The 13,741-nt window shown below is 37.5% G+C and overlaps 1 protein-coding gene across 9 annotated transcripts in view; it reads right to left on the reverse strand.

The window, feature by feature from the left end:
* LOC126356233 (CREB-binding protein) overlaps positions 1-13,741 on the reverse strand; it is a 162,554-nt gene that overhangs the window by 63,120 nt on the left and 85,693 nt on the right. For all 9 annotated transcript variants that reach the window (XM_050007059.1, XM_050007056.1, XM_050007055.1 and 6 more), the window contains 4 exons: positions 13,183-13,405; positions 6,365-6,508; positions 5,834-6,123; positions 4,138-4,295 (listed from right to left, as the gene is read on the reverse strand). In XM_050007059.1, coding sequence (XP_049863016.1) covers positions 4,138-4,295; positions 5,834-6,123; positions 6,365-6,508; positions 13,183-13,405 — 815 coding nt within the window. The remainder of the gene's footprint in view (positions 1-4,137; positions 4,296-5,833; positions 6,124-6,364; positions 6,509-13,182; positions 13,406-13,741) is intronic.

Consider the following 13,741-nt stretch of genomic DNA (forward strand, 5'->3'; position numbering starts at 1 on the left):
TGACAAAATCAGCTTGCACCATACGCATCTATTTAAATTACATGGCTTACAGCTAATATTCTTACGTGTGTGTGTGTGCGAGTGTACACCTGTCTTTTTTTTCCCCTAAGGTAAGTCTTTCTGCTCCCGGGATTGGAACGACTCCTTACCCTCTCCCTTAAAACCCACATCCTTTCGTCTTTCCCTCTCCTTCCCTCTTTCCTGAAGAAGCAACTGTCGGTTGCGAAAGCTAGAAATTCTGTGTGTGTGTTTGTGTGTTTTATTTATTGTGCCTATCTACCGGCACTTTCCCGCTTGGTAAGTCTTGGAATCTTTGTTTTTAATATGATTTTTTTTTTCCTCTTACCAACTCATAATTCAGCCATTATACATTATTAAACTAAGTTTTGGTTTGGGTTAAGCTTCAGTTTTAGTCTGCAGGGGCAGGAAAATGGTTCAAATGGCTCTGAGCACTATGGGACTTAACTTCTGAGGTCATCAGTCCCCTAGAACTTAGAACTTCTTAAACCTAACTAACCTAAGGACATCACACACATCCATGCCCAAGGCAGGATTTGGACCTGCGACTGTAGCGGTCACAGACTTTAGCGCCTAGAACCGCTCGGCCACCCCAGCCGGCGACAGGAAGTTGGCAACAACAGTTATGTGTCACCTCTTGACAAGAAAGTATAAACCACAAGTGGACTGTTGGTAAATTATTTCAGGAAATTCTTCTGGAATACATCCCAATTTCCAAGTTGTTGGTATGGTAGGGACCTCACAACACAGCTAAAATTTAACTGCACATTCAGCTCTATATATCATCTCCACCACTAGTGTATTTCATTACCCTACCCCAAATCTTCTGTTTTGTTGTTGCTGTTCTTGTGTTGGCAGTGGTGGTCATTTGTCAACGTCTCCAGTCCGAAGACTGGTCTCATGCAGCTCTCCATGCCACTCTATCCTGTACAAGCTCTTTCATCTCCCAATAACTATTCCATCCTTCTGCATCTGTTTTCTCTATTCATCTCTTGGTCTCCTTATGATTTTTACCCCGCCCCCTCCCCCCCCACACACACACCCATCTGCACGTAAACAGACACAAGCAGACATATGTAAAGGCAAAGAATTTGGCAGAGATGTCAGTCGAGGCAGAAGTACAGAGGCAAAGTTGTTGTTGAATGACAGGTGAGGTATGAGTGGCGGCATCTTGAAATTAGCAGAGGTTGAGGCCTGGTGGGTAACGGGAAGAGAGGATATATTGAAGGGCAAGTTCCCATCTCTGGAGTTCCGATAGGTTGGTGTTAGTGGGAAGCATCCAGATAACCCGGACGGTGTAACACTGTGCCAAGATGTGCTGGCCGTGCACCAAGCAATGTTTAGCCACAGGGTGATCCTCATCACCAACAAACACTTTCTGCCTGTGTCCATTCATGTGAATGGACAGTTTGTTGCTGGTAAATCACATGTGTGCTTTCACACGTGGCTCTGCCTTTGATCGTGTACACCTTCCAGGTTACAGGACTGGAATAGGTGGTGGTGGGAGGGTGCATGGGACAGGTTTTGCACTGGGGGCAGTTACATGGGTAGGAGCCAGAGGGTAGGGAAGGTGGTTTGGGGATTTCATAGGGATGAACCAAGAGGTTACGAAGGTTAGGTGGATGGCAGAAAGACACTCTTGGTGGAGTGGGGAGGATTTCATGAAGGATGGATCTCATTTCAGGGCAGGATTTGAGGAAGTCGTATCCCTGCTGGAGAGCCACATTCAGAGTCTGATCCAGTCCCGGAAAGTATCCTATCACAAGTGGGGAACTTTTGGGGTTCTTCTGTGGGAGGTTCTGGGTTTGAGGGGATGAGGATGTGGCTCTAGTTATTTGCATCTGTACCAGGTTGGGAGGGTAGTTGCGGGATGCGAAAGCTGGTTTCAGGTTGTTGGTGCAATGGTTCAGGGATTCAGGACTGGGGCAGATTCGTTTTCCACGAAGACCTAGGCTGTAGGGAAGGGACTGTTTGATATGGAATGGGTGGCAGCTGTCATAATGGAGGTACTGTTGCTCGTTGGTGGGTTTGATGTGGACAGATGTGTGAAGTTGGCCATCGGACAGATGGAGGTCAACGTCAAGGAAAGTGGCATGGGATTTGGAGTAGAACCAGGTGAATCTGATGGAACCAAAGTAGTTGAGGTTGGAGAGGAAATTTTGGAGTTCTTCTTCACTGTGAGTCCAGATCATGAAGATGTCATCAATAAATCTGTACCAAACTTTGGGTTGGCAGGCCTGGGTAACCAAGAAGGCTTCCTCTAAGTGATCCATAAATACGTTGGCATCTGAGGGGACCATCCTGGTACCCATTGCTGTTCCCTTTAATTGTTGGTATGTCTGGCCTTCAAAAGTGAAGAAGTTGCAATATGTAATGCAATGTGTGTCCATCTCACTTTCTGACTTCTGTTATATTTGAATGTAGACATCCACACTTTCAAATATATTTTACTACTAAATCAGAAAGGTACCAGTACACCAGGAGAAACTGAAACAAAATATAATTCTGGATTCTTGGTGAAATGTATGCCATATCAATGTATTAATGACACGTGAAAATTACGTAAGGCCAAATTAAAGGTCAGTACAATTAATAAATTTGCTTACTGTCGCACTATTTACATTTACCTGTATATCATTTTTTAAATAACCTTGAAAATGGTAAATGTGCGTTTCCACTGAACTTGTTTAATTTTCTTTCTTCTACTATGAATTTCTTCACCTTACTGGCAGACATCTAATGCTATGGCATAGTGGGTGTCTACATCAACTGTAGAGTGCAGTGAAAGTGAGTCAGCAGGTACCAAGCTTGGGGTGTGAGGAGGAAACTGTACAGGTGGATCAAAATATACATAACACTGCAATGAAACTTTTTCCAACAATTATGTATTAAGGACTTGAACGTAATAGCACAGTGTTATTAGGTACTTCCTATGTGAAACATCAAAGATGCCTACTTTTTACATGATTGAGAGGATTATTTACAATTTTTATGTTAACACACCTGTAGGCAAAACTACACCCATACAATTAGCACTTTCCTTTAAAATATCAACACCAATGAGGTTAAAGACATACACAGTTGAAGCATGCATGCAAATGCAAACACACACACACACACACACACACACACACACACACACACTACATGAAGCACCATACTTAAATCACTTTCCATCAAATAAATTTAAGAAATATATGCACACAAGATCCAAAAACTTCCTACAGTTATTACGGAAGGTACTTGAATCCTCATACATAGACTACAATTAGAACTTCTCAATGCTGTCAAAAAACAGATTAACTGTATCACGTCCAAATAATAGTAGCTTCTTTAACAGCAATGGTGAATTCAACTCATTACAAACTGCAAAACAGTAAATAGCATGCACACATACTTTAAACTGGAGAATATGTCATATATCACAGAATTAATGCCCCCTTAGTTACAACTGAGGACTGAATTAAAAAACACACTCTCTCAAGCCTATGAAAAAAGCTTTTGAGTGTAGCTGGGGAACTAAATGCTACAAAATAACATTAGTACTTGTTTCATAGCACAAATGCTTATATCTCTAACACAAACTGGCAATCTATTTTGCAATGGAGGAAGTTAAAACTGTGATATGTTATTGTAAGTCGACCAATATTATTAATGGTTAGCAATCATCATTAATTAGAAAGCCACTTGAACAACAAAATCTGACTACTACAGTCATTACAATAATAAAGAACTCTCTCAGTTCCAAACAAATTAATTTAGAGGACAGAGATACATCATTCCCAGTACCTGCACCCCCCACCCCACCCCTCTCCCCTCCCAATCATTGTCCAGAGTAAAATCTCTTTTCTAATTAGCAGTAAAAGCAGAGAAAACTGTTTAGAGTTTTAACACTTTGAAAGACGACAGTCCCATATGCATGAGCAGTTCAATGAAACTGTATTACATTTAATGAGTCTGAAACTGACATGACAGATTGTGTGCAAGTTAATATGCTCCAACTAAATAGTGCTTATAAAATAAAAAAAAATATTTTTATAGTGACTATGATGTTCTGCCAAACACCAATACATTTTCAAAGTTCTCTTACAATTTACAGTATTATGTCTATATTCTTACCTGTTCTGATATGAATAGTATTTTGCATCTCTTGGTATAGTACACAATTGTTTGCCAAAACAGCAAAGCACTTGAGGATTGAAAGTATATTTGTGACCGCAACAATAGCCCAATGCTTGCATGACAGGATCAATTTCTTGCTCAAATACCTCTGATAACTGCAAGAAGAAACACAAAACACATTACCTTCTGGAGTTACCAAAACTGTGTTATTGATGTTTGATGTATACGAAAACCAATTATTTGTCCCAGCAGCAAACACGCTCTTACTGTAAGCCAATAAATAAAAAGTGTCCCAAACAGCACACATTCATAATTCATAGAAATATTCACAGTTGATTCCATAAAAGCAAACTATGTACTTCCCCCTTCAATTTTTTCGTACTCCAAGATCATTCCTATATTAACAGAAGCATATACTTTCAAATTTCAGACTTTTCCTTTTCACTGATTCGTGTCACCCATTTCTATTTCCTAAACTTTCCGGCTAGTTTTCCAGATATAATAGAAGCATACTTTATCTTAAGCTGAGTCTATATGACACTTACATCCTACAAAAATTCAGAGAAAAGACTCTGAACTGTGAGATGTCCTAGATAAATTTCTGTTAATGGATTGCTTACTGTGTTTATTTCCAAAAATTGATATTTATGCCATACTATTAACTTCTCACAGAACTGTTTGACAATGACTATCCATTAACTTTCTCCCTTCTTAATGCTTTAAGATGGAAGTAATTATTTAAAAACCAGAAGTCTCTGCTCTTGTGTTATTATTGTCATTGCAACAATAGCACTACGTCAATCAACATGGCGCCTTTAAAAATTATTTTATTGTATTTATAAATCCACAGTCATGCAAATAGTACCATTAGTGGTTTCAATTTTTTTTAGAATGTCATTGTCAAACATTCTGAATTCATTACAAAGTACTCATCAACTAAAAAGTCATACACATGGGACTGCGACTGATGAGTTACCAAATGTCTGATGAGTTACCAAGAAGTCAAAATTGCATATAGTCATTGAGTTCCCCTTTAATGAGTACACCTGGTCTGTGTGGTACATTAACACTAATGCACCCCACTTTTGTTTGGGCTTCCCGCACCAACCTTCAAGCCACTATGTTACAGTTAAGTCAATACACAAATGGAACATATCTTAAATAATAAGCACATCACATCCTCTATACCATCACTTATTTTTAAACAAACAACACAGATTCTAATGGCATACAGCAATATTAAAAATACAGAACTCTATGATAAGAGCAAGGATAACATATGACATTATTTCAAAGACAGTTAGAAGACAATTTTGGATAATCAATATTATGCATTGGCAACAACACATTATAACTGTGATTTACAAACAGATCTGGATTTTAGCCAAAAAGTACATAATATTAGCAAAATTCGGGTGTCAGTTGTTTATCCTCTTTAGTGATGTTTTCACTTATCCCCTTCACCAACTAGGGGAAAAACTAATGTTGCAATGACTTTCTTGAGGCAAACCACTGAAGTGTCCACAGCAGAAATCTTCTGAGTATCAACATGGCTGATCACCATTCTAGCACTAACAAAGTGAAGATGATAAATCATTTTAAATAAAAATGCCTTTACACATTCTGGAAACCTCTTCAAAATTTTCAAATCAGAAATAATAGTGTTGTATGTATCAGCAATCTGAAGACCTACCTTAGTGCAATATCTATAAACTCTAGATGTCTTCCTATTATATAGCCAAGCATTGTCAAACATCAGCCAGACATCATCTACATATTCCCAGGGATCTGAATATTGCCCAGTATCCAGTTTCCGTTTCACAGTGGACAAGTCCATTGCCTTCTTTACAATATCAAAATAGTCAGGAATCCCCAATGCTTGTGGATCAACAGGCTGACGAAATGGCAGAGACTCAGGGTCTTGCCTGTATAGTTTCTCTAGTGTTGGCATTAGGGCTTGTCGAAGTTCATCTGGCTTGAACACTGGAAAAGCAAAGTAATGCATATATGTATATATATACACACACACACATACATACACACACACACACACACACACACACACATATATATATATAAATAAAATAGAAAGAAACTTCCACATGGGAAAAATATATTAAAAACAAATTTGTATCAACAATATCAATATCTCTCTCTCTCTCTCTCTCTCTCTCTCTCTCTCTCTCTCTCTCTCAGCCAAGTAATGTTTACATGATGAACTCACAGCACTTTTTCTTTTTATCTGTTGCACCACTTGCTCCTCCGCCCTGGCTAGGCTCAGGAACAGTTGGTTTAATGTCAGCTGCTGCATTTTCAATACTGGATGACGACATTGGCGTTACTGGCTCTTCCTTTGTTACAACTTCCTCTGAAATAATATGAGTGCAATTTAAAATTATCCAAAATTGGGAACCGAAGGTTACCAGTACAAAATTAGACCTAAGCAGCTCTACAATGTAACAATGAAAATGTCACAGAGAATTCATGCATATATATGCTACTAAACAATTTTGTTCTGAACATGACCAAAACACATTATAAAGAAATGAAATACAGAAGGCTACTAAATGATATTTCCTTCATAATTGTTAACTCCCTCATGTATCTTTAAGCTCTGTAATGCAACTAATAATTCGTCACCCAATAATGACACTGCTAGAAAACCAAGATTTCTTTCCTCTTATCCCATTATCATTTGCAGAAGTGCATTAATCCTATTGCCTTTAAATTTAAATTCTTATTTTACTCGTCTTGTCTCCTTCAGTTAAGATTACTATTCCTGTAACTTGCAGATATATGTAAATGTGAAAGGAGGGAGGGAGGGAGGGAGGGAGGGAGGGAGGGAGAGGGAGAGGGAGAGGGAGAGAGAGAGAGAGAGAGGGAGAGAGAGAGAGAGAGAGAGAGAGAGAGAGAGAGAGAGATTTTCTGCAAATTACTTGTTTCCTGAACTCTCTGCCTGATACTATTATCCATACTAACCTAAACTGTTACCTACACTCTTTTTTTAGTTTTCTTTCTTCAAATTATTTTTAACTTAGGCCATAAATATTTTGTCCTTTTGACACATTCAAATATAAATAGTAACTTCCATGTCACTCCTAATTATTACAATGAACTGACAAATCACAAACTGTTCCAAAATTATCTATTGATTAATACACTAGATACAAGTAAAATCACAAGAAGATCCAGACACATCACATGATTTCCATACTGAGGAAGAGGGTACCAATTTACCATCTGGAAGTAAGCTAACTATCCTACAAATCACTCTGGCACCACAACCAAGATGTTGGCAGCGGCAGGAGAGGGAGGGGGGTTGCAAAGCAATATCACCCTCTAGCCAATAGTTTACATACTTTTATCTACTTTCCATTTTATTATTAACTACTAAATAAACCAACAGCTAATTCCAAAATCAACAGGTAGCATGTTTATCCACCACTGTCACACTTGCCGAGACTTTATCACAACACATCATACTAAAATACGCATTTTGGTGAGATCTTTAACCCAGATGATGTCCTTCTGAATGGACAATGTCATTTAAGTGTTGAAATTATTTATCTCTGTGAATAATGCATTGTTGCAACTGACAGTGGCGCATCTTTAAATGAAGTCCGGTGAGTCAGGATGGCACTAGCACAGTCATTTAGACACTACAGTTTACAGTCATTGAGAAATTGTCTCTTGAAAATAAGTATATTTTTAGTGTGCATTACAACTGAAAGTTTTTGTCAACTGTAATTCAATGATGTTTTGAACCATCCTTACAGAAGGATATCAAGGTAATATGTTGTCATTTTATACTCATAAAAAACGATATACACTGTTGGTTCTTTTTGGACATTAAAACAAATGATGATGAAACACAAAACAGTGGTGAGGATGTAACATCACATCCTCCTATAAATGCAACTGATGACATAACCAATCAAAACTCGGGCACCGAAGAAAATCCAAGTGTAGATAAATTACCAGCAAGTCAACTCAATGCTACTGCACTTTGTGATTTGGACATTTCCGCCATCTCAATGTTGTATATACGGCACAAAAACAATCATTAGCCTCTAATGTGGTTCCATGATCCTCCAGCAAAACAGCAGCATCATCAACAACAAAAACAAACAAAAAACCAGGGAGGCTATCCAAGAAAAACAGTTCATAACTTCAATAAATATAATTTAAAAAGTGGAGAAATGGGTATTATGACACCTGATTGGCATCTACTGCGCACAGTTTACATGAAGAAAGGGCGAGCACCAAGTCGAGAGTTTTTTATAATGAAGTGCTTCAAAAAATAATCACTTCCACAAATCAGTATGCAGCCAAAAGAAAAAAGGCCAAGTGATTGTTCAGAAAATAAGATGTTGGCATTTATTGCAATACTTCTACAAAGCAGTTATGTAACTGTCTTTCGCAGAAAAATGCAGAGGCAAGCAGATAAAAACAGTCACAATGACATCGTAGCAAATGCTATGTCCACAGATTAATTTAAATTTATCTTTTCCAATATGCATGTACGCAAAAACAATAATTTAGAGAAATCAGGCGGTTTTGGGAAAATCCATCCATTACAGTGTTCACTGAATGATAGATCCAAACAATTTGCACCTCATGTGTGGCACTATTCTGTTGTTGAATCAATGGCCCTGTACTTTGGAAGCCACAGGTGCTAACAATTCATAAAAGGGAAACCGATCTAAAGCAGATTACAATTCTGGTGTGGAGGCATCAGTGATGGCTATATTATTTGGCTCAAACCCTACAAAGGACCTGGCACGTCTAGTACAGAATATGAAACCGAAGTTATGGGTATGGTGTGGTAATAATATGTAGACCAGTTACTTCCAAACCTGTTTACTAGTGTTGAACTACTACATGACATAAAGGAGAGGGGTATGGAACCAACTAGGGCAATAAGAGGAAACAAAGCTAAGAATCGCATTCTATCATCTGTAGAAAAAATGATATAAGAAAAGTTCAACCATGGCTTTCTGTAGAACGATTTTTCAACCGCCTGCAGGGGTGGAGTGGGGTGGGGGGAAAGGTTGGGGATGGCAATTAGTGAGATCAGCCTAACCTATATCACATTCGTACAATGCTCATACAGGGAGGGAGGTACAGACTGAGTTGGTCAAAATGTATCCCTGTATAGATACTCAACAAGAGGAAAAAGTGGTACTTCCCCACCATGTACATTTCATATCAAAATGCATGGGATCACAACTAGCACAGTGAAGAAGACATAGATCATCGGATATTTTGTCATCTATTGCTACTGGAACACTAAAAAGTAACCAAAGAGTGAGTACCAACAGAGGGCATCCTAGTGATCTGGGAAAATGAGATTCTCAAATTGATGGACGGGACCATTATATTGCTGAATTAAACGGACAAGAAAATAAAAAAAAAACCAGCAACTGAAACATCAAAATTGCCTCATAAGGCTACTACAACGTGCCTAAAATATAATTAACCCCTTCATGTTGCTTTTTATATCATCATACAGTTGCACAAAATATATTTTTAACATTATTTTGTTCATTCACTGCATTTATCACTTGTTTCAACCCCAAATTTCAAATTTATTTACATGTATTTGAAAATGGCACCTACACGAATTACCTGTTCCAAGTCTTAAAATTCACAAAAAGTTGCGCTATTGTCCTGAGGTCCTTCTGGAAGACTGGCCATTTTTGAAATAACTAGAATTCAGGACTAATCGGGTTAATGCGGTGTGTGTTAACTTGCTGCATGCTTAATGTTTTTATGTCTTCAGTTCTAAGCTTCAGATATTAAATGTTTTGTGTTTCTTCAATCTGCGGCATTTGTGAGTTCACCACTGCTGTTTCACTGATGTCACACATCTTGTGCTGTAAACGGCTGACAGAAGCTAACAGAGCAGCTTACATGCTGATTGTGAACCCAACGTATCACATTTGTGTGTGTGTGTGTGTGTGTGTGTGTGTGTGTGTGTGTGTGTGTGTGTGTCAAAAAGTGTCATTTTTAGTATTGTTTGTCGTATTAAAGTGTAAGAGAATGTGATGTCAATAGATAAACATGTTGTCACTCTTCCTTTTTATGCACTTCACTTGGGAGGCCAAGAAAATAGTAACAATAAAGGAATTGCTTCTCATCACCTATTAATGCATGTCTTGCTTACCTTAATCCAGTTGTTTATAAATGAAATCAGCTTTTCTCATTTTCTGCACTGCAAAATAGTCTATGACCATTTCACTGTAATCTGAAAGATTCCAACAGTTCTTTTTCAAGAGCACACATTGCTAGCGAACGAAGTCTATCCTCATTCATAGTATTTCCCACAAATCTTTTCTTCAGCACCGAGAAACAGTGTTCTGCTGCTCTAGTTGTCATTGGGAATGCCACTTATGTGCAGCAATTTAACATTATCAGAAAAATCTTTTTCCAAATTGTTTTCACCTGAAGCTTGTATGAAGCCCTTTTGGCTGAACAGCACATTCATTTCACGACAAGTCTGAAGACTGTAATTTTATCAAATTAACAGCCTCTTTCAGTTCTTTTTCTGGGAAAATAATTTGATTTTTCAACAACTATGTTTCAGATAACTGCGCAATCGATAAGTGATCATGATGTGGTCGCAGATGTCTCACGAACACACCTTTCTTGATTCCATGAAACATCCTGTTTTGCAGTTGGTCCTTCTTGCTCACAGTGAAGGTAAATTTTAGGGTTATAACATTCGGAACATATGCAGCAAGTGAGATGAATATTCAATATTTTTCACTGCATCAGTATTCCTTTGCTGTTGTTCATTGAAAAGAATGTCACAATAAAACATAACTATTTCAAAAAATGTTACCCAAAGAGGAAATCATCATCTTGCAGGAAACCGAACAGCCCCTTAGCCTTTATTACTGTCCTGTAACCATTATCATCAATATTTTTTTTTTTTTTTTCCCATACAGTCAACGATTTCCTTTTTGTATCCAGATATATCGGGTACACTCTGCAATCTGAAATTCCACCTAATGGACTGACAACAGGCAGAAATAGATTTCTTTGCTATCTCGTTTAGAGTGGTTCAGCGTTTAGAAGACGGAAAAAAGATACAAATTCCTTCCAAGTTGCTCAGGAAGACAAGCACCTGCTTACTGTCTTTCAAATCACTTTCAACCATCAAATTTAACTGATGTGCAGAGCAGTGAATAAAGTGAGAATTTTCATACATTTCTTTGTCATTTTAACTTCACTTCTGCAGCCACTCCCAACATGAGCACACGTAGCACTGAGCTATCAGTCTCTTATGTGTCTCACGTACTTTCATTCTGTTTAGCTCACTGAGAACAGCTACAGTTTCATTGTCTGTACTGTAACTTTTTGGCCATACAAAGGAAATAAAACCATTCATTAATATACCCCAGCAGCTCATAGTGAATTATTAGGATGAGCTATTACAAATTTCAGTCATTGGTTTTATCAACTTCAACAGCAAGATAATTTGTCTTTGATAGATCATTCCTGATGAGACTGAAGCATATCTCATAAATTGATTCCAGGAGTTCATTTTGAATTGTTTGGAAAGACCTAAGATCAACCAGTTCCCTGTCACCCCCACACTGCCCCCAATGTGCTGTTTCAAGACAACATCACTTTCTGACACAGCAATGATTCCTCAAAAAATTCCTGGGTTATAATTTTCTGTGTCATCATGGTCCTGTAAGGTAAGCTTTAATTTGCCAGAAAATGTAATGCTGTCTATCAGTTAACTCAGTGCATACTAGTTCTTTGACATGTTTTCTTTGTATGTCTATATATATATATATATTGTCCACTTTCCCTAGTACTGATTCAATAATACAATTTAAATGTTTTCCTCTGGAATTATATTTTATCACCTTTGCATAAAAATTCTTGTAGTACATGACACCATTCTCAGATGAGGTGCTGTCACTACAAATTGTAACAATCTTAACACCCCTTAGCTGCATTTTACATTGTTCTGTTAAGACTGTGTACATACCCTAGCCTGGATTTACACTATTTTTGTTATTGATTGACGTTTTGATCAGGTTTGTCCAGATCAAGTTCCTTCATCTTTAGTTCATGCCCCCCCCCCCCAAAAAAAAAAGGATAAAATATCCCTCACTAGAATTCAGGCACTATACATCCACAAAAAGAAACTGGCTAGTAATGCACTACATCCAGTGAACACCGTCAGCAATAAGGCAACTAAAGGTACAGGAAATATTTCATGCACTTATTTTTTCTAAGCATTGTGAAACTCTTGCTAGGTGGTTGCACATCCATTGTCCTATTGTAACGCACTCTGTCGAGACATTTACACACTTATTTCTACAGTAAATTGCCAATGCTGTAAACAAATAACTATTTAAAACACTATCAAAACAATAACATTAAACATCAATTAATGATGCATCAAAGCATAATACAGATATCCTGAGACAGGGACTAACTACTGAAGTTTCAGTCACTCTGTTTCCCTTTTGATGTAAGCAGTGGAAAGCAAATAATCATGTATAGGGTGGTAGGATACCATTAGACTGAACGAACGGAGCCTTCGAGAGGCCCATAATAGATGTACTCCACAGAAGCCATGCTCCCCATACCACTACTACATACAGTTAACCAGTACGGTCTTAATACTAGCTACACATGATTTTTTTTTTAAAAAAACTGTATCAACAGTACCAAATATGCTGACTTTTATTGTTTAAATTAGTGCAAGAAATATTTGGAAGACATGCTGATAATTTAGATTTGTGAACATTGAGAAATTCATTTTAATATATATTTGAACTACAACCCATGCCTGGGCAGCTCATTAAAATTATGAGTAAACAACTCTAAACATCTTCCTCCTACACAAAAGAAGACTGATGAAATTGTTAATAAATATATTATGCAGCGTGTATCACACTCGGGTGTAAAAAAAAAAAAAAAAAAAAAAAAAAAAAAAAAAAAAAAAAAAAAAAAAAAAACCTAATGTGATAGCATGGTAACATTATAGTTTTTAGGTCAATATTACAGTACACTAACCTTTAACAAGGACATTACTTTCTGATGTAGTGTTGCAGTCATCCATTGGTTCAGTCTTAATCTCTGTCTTGATGCTGTCTATATTAATACCTTTCCCACCTCCACCTTCATGTTGATCATTCAAATCATTCTCTTGCTTTATTTCCACTTTAATATCATTTTCTCCATCTGCATGCATGTTATCCAGCTTTCCTTTTGTAGCTGGAGGTGGCGAATCCACATCCTTAAGAAATAAGAAACATTTTCATGTAATCTGTTTCTCTGAGAAACTGTTACTTTTTGAAAAATGCATGTGATATGGGAAATTAAAATTGACAAGAGTAACAAATGTGAACATGTTTATCATTTAAACAGAATGGGCAGCTTGAATAAATGAACTAAGTTATAGCTATTGCTAACAGAGTGTATGACCACAGCTAATATGGGAGATCAACAATGGCACAATGCTTCTATACACTCTCAGGGGGTTGCAGATAAAGCAGATTCCATGTCATTCCTTAGCCGTAACACTAAATCGGGACCTCAGACTCAGCTCAGCTACTTCTTTCGGGTCACTGTT

This window comes from Schistocerca gregaria, chromosome 3, assembly GCF_023897955.1.
Source record: "Schistocerca gregaria isolate iqSchGreg1 chromosome 3, iqSchGreg1.2, whole genome shotgun sequence".
Taxonomy (NCBI): Eukaryota; Metazoa; Arthropoda; class Insecta; order Orthoptera; family Acrididae; genus Schistocerca; species Schistocerca gregaria.